General features: G+C 37.5%; 1 protein-coding gene across 2 annotated transcripts in view; it reads right to left on the bottom strand.

Moving 5' to 3' along the window:
• Nucleotides 1–10,384, bottom strand: part of ulk4 (unc-51 like kinase 4) — a 276,239-nt gene that overhangs the window by 2,391 nt on the left and 263,464 nt on the right. For both annotated transcript variants that reach the window (XM_067401179.1, XM_067401171.1), the window contains exon 36: nucleotides 5,014–5,099. In XM_067401179.1, the coding sequence (XP_067257280.1) occupies nucleotides 5,014–5,099 (86 nt within the window). The remainder of the gene's footprint in view (nucleotides 1–5,013; nucleotides 5,100–10,384) is intronic.

The following is a 10,384-nucleotide window of genomic DNA, read 5'->3' as shown; positions in this document are numbered from 1 at the left end:
AGCATTGAATAAATATTCCTGGTTCAATACAAGTTAAAAGATTAGTTCACTGGATAATGACAATTCTGGCATTATTTGCTCACCCTCATGCAGTTTCAAACTCGTAAGAATTTTGTTCATCTTCAAAACAGAATTTTTTTATGAAACCTAAGAGATTTCAGTCACTCCACTGAAAGCCCATTCAACCAAAATGTTCAAGACATAAAATAAATCCATATGAATCAAGCGGTTCAATCCAAGTCTTCACTTTATATGATCAACAGAATTAGTTTAGGCTTTTATTCACATTGACAAATGCACATTCAAAGCGCATTAAATGGATAGTTCACCCAAAAATTAAAAGTTATTTACTCAGCATCAAGTTGTTCTAAACCTGAATTTCTATGTTCTGTTGAACAAAAAAGAAGATATTTGAAGAATGTGGGTAACTAAACAGCTGCTAGTCCCCATTAACTTCCATAGTATGAAAAAAATACTATGGAAATCAGTGGGGACCAGAAACTGTTTGGTTACCAGCATTCTTCAAAATATCTTTTTTTTTTTTTTTTGTGTGTTCAACAGAAGAAAGAAATGTATGGTTTGGAATAACTTGAGGGTGAGTAAATGATAACAGATTTTTCATTTTTTTAGTGAACTATCCCTTTAAATGTGGTAAACACAAGCTCAAGTGTACTTGCTGGAATGGATAAGCTTTTAATGAAGGGACATAAATCTCTCATATTTCATTAAAAATTAATTTGTGTTGAGATGAATGAAAGAGGTTGAGTAAATGATAAAACTACTACTACTAAATTTGTATAGTTGTTTTATGGCGTTCTGTTGTAATGGCCAAAGAAAAACTGTACTGAAAAGTAATTTTAGTTACAATGAAATCATGTTAAAGGTGCCCTCGATTGAAAAATTGTATTTATCTTGGCATAGTTGAATAACAAGAGTTCAGTACATGGAAATGACATACAGTGAGTCTCAAACTCCATTGTTTCCTCCTTCTTATATAAATCTCATTTGTTTAAAAGACCTCAGACGAACAGGCGAATCTCAACATAACACCAACTGTTACGCAACAGTCGGGATCATTAATATGTACGCCCCCAATATTTGCATATGCCAGCCCATGATCCCAACATTATGAAAGGCATTAGACAAGGGCAGCCAGTAACGTCTGGATCTGCACAGGTGAATCAACAGACTAGGTAAGCAAGCAAGAACAACAGCGAAAAATGGCAGATGGAGCGATAATAACTGACATGATCCATGATAACATGATATTTTTAGTGATATTTGTAAATTGTCTTTCTAAATGTTTTGTTAGCATGTTGCTAATGTACTGTTAAATGTGGTTAAAGTTACCATCGTTTCTTACTGTATTCACCGAGACAAGAGCCGTCGCTATTTTCATTATCAAACACTTGCAGTCTGTATAATTCATAAACACAACTTCATTCTTTATAAATCTCTCCAACAGTGTAGCATTAGCCGTTAGCCACAGAGCACAGCCTCAAATTCATTCAGAATCAAATGTAAACAATATAACAGTATACAATACTCACATAATCCGACGCATGCATGACGAACAATTTGTAAAGATCCATTTGAGGGTTATATTAGCTGTGTGAACTTTGTTTATGTACTGTTCAAGGCAAGCGCGAGCTCCGTGGGTGGGGAGCAGGAGAATTAAAGGGCCAGTAGCCCTGAATCGGCTCATTTATAATGATGCCCCAAAGAAAGGCAGTTAAAAAAAATTAATTAAAAAAAATCTATGGGGTATTTTGAGCTGAAACTTCACAGACACATTCAGGGGACACCTTAGACTTATATTACATCTTTTTAAAAAAAGTTCTAGGGCACCTTTAACATGTATACTGTTTGTCTTCTGACTATACTATTTTGATATTCACGGAATGACCCCATTCACTTCCACTGTAATCATGTTTCAGTTTTTACACATTATTAGGGTATGCATAATTTTCATGATCACCATAGTATGCATGCTGTACGCACACAGCTTGACTTTTCTAACCGTGAATACTCTGTATGCTCAGCTCGCAAATACGGCTTACTTCTTTTTGCACTAATTAGTTTGTCTACAAGCTGGCAACATCGCCTCAGCCCGTTGTTTCACAGTCGAAAAAGAAACTGATGAGACAGAACAACAACAAACTACTGGAGATGCAACAACAACATTCGTGTTGATGAGTTCTTGTGTGAGGAGATTAAGAGATACACGCAACTCTAATTTAAAAGAGAACAAAAATATGTTAACCGTTCATAACTTCTAGAAAGTATTACAAAAACAATAAGGTCCTTCAAAATTCTAAAACATTCTGCTTTATGAAATTTAAGATTAAAAAATTCTTAAATATCTTAAAGGATTAGTTCACTTTAAAATGAAAATTACCCAAGATTTACTCACCCTCAAGCCATCCTAGGTGTATATGACTTTCTTCTTTCTGATGAACGCAATCTGAGATATTTTAATATATATCCTGATGCATCCAAGCTTTATAATGGCAGTGAATGGGAGTTTAAAGCTCAAGAAAGTGCATCCATCCATATCCATCCATCATAACCGTACTCCACACGGCTCCAGGGGTGGTTAATATAGGCCTTCTGAAGTGTAGCAATGCATTTATGTAAAAAAATATCCATATTTATCCACATCAGAAGTCCTTTATTAACCCCCTGGAGCTGTGTGGAGTATGTTTATGATGGATAGATGCACTTTCTTGAGCTTCATACTCTGTGGTTCCGTTCACTGCCATTATAAAGCTTGGATGCGTTAGGATATTTTTAATATAACTCCGACTGTGTTCATCAGAAAATAGAAGAATACAATAGGTATTTGTTGACAAGACTTTAGTTTTATATAACATCTGTTTAACTTATAACATGAAAGTAAGGTTAATAATATAACTAAGATTACACATTTTTCAGTTTTACTCAAATTAGGGTGATGCAAAAATGAGTACAACCCACTGAAAGTCTCTGGAGCAAAGCTAAATTTTAGACTACAAATGTGTAATTTAACAAGAATTCAACCACAGGCGAGTCTAATTATTCATTACAGCAGACAGTTTACTATAAAAGGTGTTAAAACCCCTTCCCATTTCATGCTGTCAGCAATGGCACCTCATGGAAGAGAAATGTCACAAGACCTGAGAAAGAAAATAATTCCTTTACACCAGAAAGGTGAAGGCAACAAGAAGTTCAGCAAAGCTTTACTTATCAGTCAGAATACTGTAGCAAAAGTGGTACAAAGATTTAAAAAAGATGGAACTGCAACCATCTCACAGATACGTCCAGGTCAGAAGTTCTTTGATGAGAAGGGTTGAAGAAAATCGGCATGCAAGTTCACTGCAGTTATCTAAAGAGGTAGAAAGCCAAACTGAGGTGACTATTTCCCGTGACACAATACGGTGTACACTGCAGAGGAATGGCATGCATGGGTGCCGTCCACGAAAGAAGCCTCTCCTGAAGCCCAGGCACAAAAAAGCCCACCTAGAGTTTGCCAGGGCCCATGCTGACAAAGATGTAGACTATGGGGACTCTACACTCTGGAGTGATGAGACCAAGATAACCGTTTTGGAACTGATGGCTTCAAAACTGTATGGCATTGCAAAGGTGAGGAATACAAAGAAAAATGCATGGTGCCTACAGTGAAACATGGTGGTGTCAGTGTCCTTATGTGGGGCTGCATCAGTGCTGCTGGTGTCGGGAGCTGCATTTCATTGATGGCATCATGAATTCACAGATGTACTGCTCTATACTGAAAGAGAAGATGCTACAATCACTCTGTGTCCTTGGTCGTTGTGCACATTTCCAACATGACAATGATCCTAAACACACATCTAAGGCCACTTCCATGGATTTCTGTAGAAGAACAGGGTGAAAGTGATTCAGTGGCTCCTGATCTGAATCCAATTGAACACCTATGGGGAATTCTGAAGAGACAAGTTGAGCATCACTCTCCATCCAGTATCCAGTCTCTAAAAGAGGTCATTCTTGAAAAATGAAAAAAGATAGATGTTGCAAAATGTCGCCAACTTGTTCATTCCATGCCTAGAAGACTTGGTGCTGTCATTAAAATTCATGGAGACCATACAAAGTACTAGATGTAGTAGTTTTTGTTGTACTTATTTTTGCATCACCCTAATTTGAGTAAAACTGAAAAATGTGTAATCTAAGTTATATTATTAACCTTACTTTCATGTTATAAGTTAAACAGATATTTTATAAAACTTAGTCTTGTCAACATTTTGGAAATAGTTTTTGTGTCCATTGAGATATTGTTTAAAATGTTACTTTTCAAAGGGGGTGTACTCATTTACGCTGAGCACTGTATATATTTTAGATTAAAGTAGGCCTACAAAAACTTTCATTGCACCCCTATAGTTCTTTAATGCTCTCAAATTTTTCAACTTTGGAGCACATCTGTCCCTTGGGAAATAAGCAAGAATTAAGCCCTGCACCAGCTGTTCGAGTCAAAACTGATGTTTACTTTGGGCTTCACTGTAACCTATATTTTTGCTTTCTTTAAAGAAAAAGTAAATTATGCCGCCAATGCTATTAATTAAACTTACCTAGAATCATAACTGCAATGTTCCTTTAAAAGAAGGCTATATTCAATTTTATTCACAGAGCCTCCAAGAGCAAAACGCATTTTGGTGATGTCGTCATTCAGTAACGCATTGTTTTCAATAATTTGACTGTGCTTTGCCAAGAACCCAATATTACTGAAGCTTTGCCTCCCAAGCTTGGCTGGCCAACTTCAAAGGGATGCCTTCTCATTTCAGCAGAAGGGAAGAGGAGGGGGTCTTGCCCCCACAGGCAGCCACAATAGTCCTGTATCAATCTGTGGGTGAGGCCTGAGCTCAAGGAAGCACTCATCAGAGGCCTACGCCTCGGCCCCCGACATGAATGGATCAAAGATGAGGGTCGCACTGAGAGACTCGACCAGGGGCCCATGTGGTGCTGGATGAGGGGCCGACAAGGAGTCAGTGTTGATTTACTCACCTAGTAGGCAGCGCCAATTTCTGCAGCACGTGAACAAGGATCTGCCCTTCTGAAGAACCCCAACAGGAGCTGCCAACTGCACTCATCTGTACAGGAAGAAGATAAAATGTACCTTAGGAAGCAGGCTCACAAGACGGCACACTCTCATATGGTGTCAAAAATAAGCAGCATGAAACCTATTTAGTCACTTTAACGTGCTCCACAAGCTCCGTTCTATCATAACAGACTGAAAATAGCATGAATGGTAACCCGTACGACACTCGAGTACTTTGCCGCTGATTTGATGTGTCTGTTTTTAGAATTAGCAGCTCTCGCACTTCAGCGTGACAGACCCCATTACAATGTCATCTCTGTGGCGTCTCAGAGATGAGATGCTTCATCTGAGTGAATGAGGGTCAGTGAAAGCCCCCTCTGATGAACAGCACAGACACTTCATCTCTGTAAGAGCTCTCTGTGAATCCTGCTCCTCATGCTGGCAGACGTACAGAGAGGCTGTTCACTGCAGAGCCAATGGGTGGAGCAGAACTCCACCCATTAGGTCCACAGAGGTGGAGATGGACTTGGTAAAGTTCCATCCATTACGTTCAGAGAAGGGGAGCTGGATGTTTTTTGGCTCTGCGGTGAGCAGCACTTGGACGTACACCACACACTGAGATAAAGGGAAGTTTTTAACTTTTTGCCTAATAACTCACAGGCTCCATAAAAAAAACTACACACAGGGTTCACACACACACACACACACACACACACACACACACACACACACACACACACACACACACACACACACACACACACACTTGTATATGTGGTTTACAGGGACTCTCCATAGACATAATGGTTTTTATACTGTACAAGCTGTATATTCTATCCCCCTACTCTACACCCCTACCCCTAAACCTACCTATCACAGGAAACTGTCTGCTTATTTTTAATTTCGTTTTAGTATGTTTTTTAAGCCATTTGGCCCATGTCATTATACACATTTGTGTCCTCATAAACCATGTATACAATAACACACACACGCACTAGTGAACTAATTTTGAGGTGTAAATAAAGTTAACACTGTTAACTTGATAGCAGTCCATCTGTTTAGAAAATATAGGAACAAAATGTTACATTACAGGGTCTGTAGTTCATCTTAGACAGAATACTAAAGACTTGAAAACAAAAAACTCTATCACTCAGCTGTGAACAATATACACCAGAACTCTATAAACAAACACAATATAAACAAAACAAACACAAAAACAATAGGGATCATGGGTCACGGATACATAGGGACAAGTGAATAAACCATTTGAAAAACCTGACCAAAACTTTTACATTTCAAAAAGTTCATGAAGACATTGGAAAAGTAATTAATTGAAAAGTAACTTTAAGCACATTTGAGCTTCCGTTTACCATATTTGATGTGATCTATTTATGTGTGTTGATCAATGTTTATGTGAATAAAAGCCTAAATTAAATCTGTTCATCTTGGATTAAACCACTTTGTTCATATGGAAGAGTTTTTGACATGTGGAACGTCTTTGTGAACTTATTGAAGCATGAATGTTTTGGTTATGTGGACTTTAAATAAAGGGACAGAAATCTAATTTCATTAAGAATATCTTCATTTGTGTTTTAAAAATGAATGAAAGTCTGATAGGCTTGGAACATGAGGGTGAGTGAATGATGCCAGAATTTTTGGGTTAATTAGAATTAAATTAATCTATCATTTTTCAGTTGCATAAACATTAAAGTTGCATTAAAGGTGTATTATTCTCATTGGGTCTCATTCATGTAACACGAGCAGAATGAATTTTTGTGTAAATCGTGTGTAAAGTGGTTCTGGCGTAAATTTTCGGATTCATTAAAATGTTCGTATTTTCCAAATGTTAGTTGGTACGAAAGAAATCTACACTTGCTCCCAGCCACGCGTAAATAGTGCGTTTAACATCCGAACGTTTTGCTCATTAATAAGGCTGCATTTTAATTCACCTTAATAAGGTACATTACACAGCATTATGAAAAAAAAAAAAAAAAAAAAAAAAAAAAATATATATATATATATAGTAATTACATACGTTTTTTCTTTTTACTTTTATTGTGAGAACCAGTAATAGCATCTGCAAATGGAGCACTGTAATAAAATAATTAATTGACTTCAATAGGGCTGGGCAAACTAATGGCCCCTTAATTGTTATGGAAATTGTTTCCTATAAAATGGCCAAAATCCTTCGTTTGGTGTCATAATATGATGCCCATATATAGTTGTCAGTCGGATTTAATGGGCGGGATTTATGGTAATTGAGAATGAGCGTGCACACACGTCCCATTTACGACTGATTGGAATTCATTAACACACACATTTCACTATCATGTTTATGAAGTATTTGTGAATCAGGAGAAGAGTTTTCGGGAAGGTCTCTTTACGCGCAAATCACTCACATATTTACTCGTATATTTAACAATGTTTCATGAATGAGACCCAAGGTGTGTAAATTTATGTTTAAAGTGGATGTCTAATGCCATTTCATGCATTCGGACATACCCTGTTAAAGAGTTGGATTGTTAAACATGCTAAACATGGCCAAAGTTTCAAAAAATGAGTTGGATGAATGATGGCATCTTCAAATACACTCCTTTAGGGTTTGTATACGTTTCGGAAGGTTTTTGTCAAGTATGGCCCTGTATGATGTCATAAAAGGCGGAATTCCTTGTATAGGCACTTCTCCAGGAAGCATGCGCACACATCAACCAGAGCGAGAGAGCAAGAGCACTACCATCAACCTGCTTTGTTCGGGTTACGGAAGTCGTCGGCTGTGCTGCACAGGACTTGTTTGAGAAAAGATGTGTCAATTTGTTTCTAGACCACGACATCAACAATGTCACCAAAGAAGTGTGTTTTTGGATGTGAAGGAAAGATAACCTTGTTCAGCTTCCCAAAGAACCCAGCGGATGAGGTTTGTTTTGCTGGGGCAGCAACAGAGTGTTGCAAGAGTGTTTGTTTGTTCCAGGCATTTTGCAGAATGTTTTATAAACAAGGTCCAGTTCGACGCTGGATTCGCTGATCGGTTGAAACTGAAAAATGGAGCGGTCCCAACGATAAAAGATCCCGGTTATGAGTCTGGCAGTAAGTAAAACTGCATCAAATGTCTGTTTCGGCATATAAGTGGATATAATGTAAACAACATCAATGTATAGTGAATCAAAAGTTATCCAGGGATAATTTGATGATGTATTGCTCGTGACTCGTTAGCCCCGCCCACTGCACACCTCCAGGAGCTCAACTGTTTTCAGAAAGAAGCAGTACAGCTATATCTGTCTTTTATAAATCTGATAAAACTAAAGACTCTTTGGAGATATGAAGGATGAAACTACTACTCTATTGGTACTCGAGATTTACATGAGATTGGCAGAAACTATGTGTGTTATGTCCCCTTTACCCGAGACTGACACCCTTATTTAAATCTACATTGTTTTCTGCATGATAAATACTCATAATGTGATATTTCTATAATAAAAATGTAGTGACATTAAAAAGCTTCAAAGCAGATACTTTAGCAGATACAGTAGCTTGACTTTATTTTAACTTACCAAGTGCCAAATTAGAGCATAAATTATGGCAGTCAATCTTAATCAAATATTTGTTCTTTTCTTTTTTTCAAAATCTATAATGTGGCGAATATTGCCAAGTAGTATATTGTTGGAATTAATCACCTAAATATGTAGCTAAAATGATAAATATTAAGGAAAAAATCTATCTAAATCTATTTTGGAACCTGTATGCTGGCCGCAAAAGCTGCTAGGAAGTAACAGAGCTGATGTGAAACTGAGACTATCATGTTCAGACTCTACGCTGAAGTTCCCGAACAGACTGGGATGAACTGGCACTTCAGAAGTTTGTCTTAGGTGTTTATGTCGCACAAACTCTTTCATGCTGAGCCACATCTAAGCAAGAAGCCCCCAGACTGTGATATGGCACGTACAGAAAATGCTCCCTTTACTTCCAAAACAACCGGGCAAAACACAACAGGGTGACAGCTTGTGCACAAAAGCCGTGTCTGAAGAACTAATACTATCTGAAACAACTCCTGTGACACTAAGGGTCCAATATGCCATTTTTTTTATTTTACATTTCAAAGAAACCCTTGAGGGAGGAACAGGGTAACACCACTGAGTATGAGAAGGGGTCCGTGATACGAAGGGTGGTGGAAGCTTTATTACGTCTCTGACGAGTCTGATGTCTCACACGACTGTGCTCTTTATCTCTGATGTCATCACCCCAGCCTGCCTGCCCACCTCAATATCCACCCGTTACTAGGCAACAGGGTTATGTACCCGGCTGAACACGTCATTTTGTCTTTATTTCCTTGATTTCCTTGCTCCCCAATACACAAGGCACTAGCCTACCTATTCACCCATTAGGAATGGACAAATACCACAGTGCTTCCCACAGGTTTGAAATATACTTGCGGTGGTAGCGAGCGAAAAATCCTCCTATTACCCACGGCACAAAAATGGTCTACTACATGTGACAAACAAATAATGTGTGATTTTTAACAGTATTTTTATTTATTGAAATTAATTTTAATTACATAGCATATTACATTTAATTACATACTAATATTATGCACTATCATGCATTGCAAATTATGCAAAATTACAGCATTTAAATGGTTCACCTTTTCCTATGTTCTCCTTGCTGTCATATAGTGTCTCTCTCAGTGAATGGGACACCGATTTTACTAGTAAAATTTATAAAATGAATAATATATGTGTCAAATAATAAATAAACAAGTCTTTTCTTCCTGTGGGGGAGACTACAATAATTTACTATGAATTAAATGGAAATCAAATTAAATACAATTTATTGTGTAACCAAAATACCAATAATGCCCAAAAGAACAAAGAAAAAACTTAGCGTGTGACTTTTAATTATAAACAAGCCCGAAATACAAAGGTACTTCGTACTATTGCAGGCTGATCCTTCAGATTCTTACAATCGTCTAAAACATTTTATATAAAGGCCATTAAATAGACATTGTAATAATTCATCAACTTGAGTTCATGAGCAATCTCTTGGCATAAATCTGCGCTTTTCATTGATTGAGAATCACTTTGAAGCAGTCTGAAGCACCTAGTGCGGAGGTCGGCAACCCGCGGCTCTAGAGCCCTGTGCGACTCTTTAGCGCTCCCCTAGTGGCTCCCTGGAGCTTTTTCAAAAATGTATTAAAATGGAAAAATATTTTTTGTTTTCATATGGTTTCTTTAGGAGGATAAACATGACACAAACATGACACAAACATTCTTAACGTTTTCCAATACTGTAAAAATGTGTATAATAAATATTAAATTTCAACATTTCTGTCAACGAAGATTTACG

The sequence above is a fragment of the Chanodichthys erythropterus genome, chromosome 2, assembly GCF_024489055.1.
Source record: "Chanodichthys erythropterus isolate Z2021 chromosome 2, ASM2448905v1, whole genome shotgun sequence".
In the NCBI taxonomy this organism is placed as follows: Eukaryota; Metazoa; Chordata; class Actinopteri; order Cypriniformes; family Xenocyprididae; genus Chanodichthys; species Chanodichthys erythropterus.
Note: the sequence above shows the minus strand (reverse complement) of the source record. Positions and strands in the feature narration are given on the sequence as shown.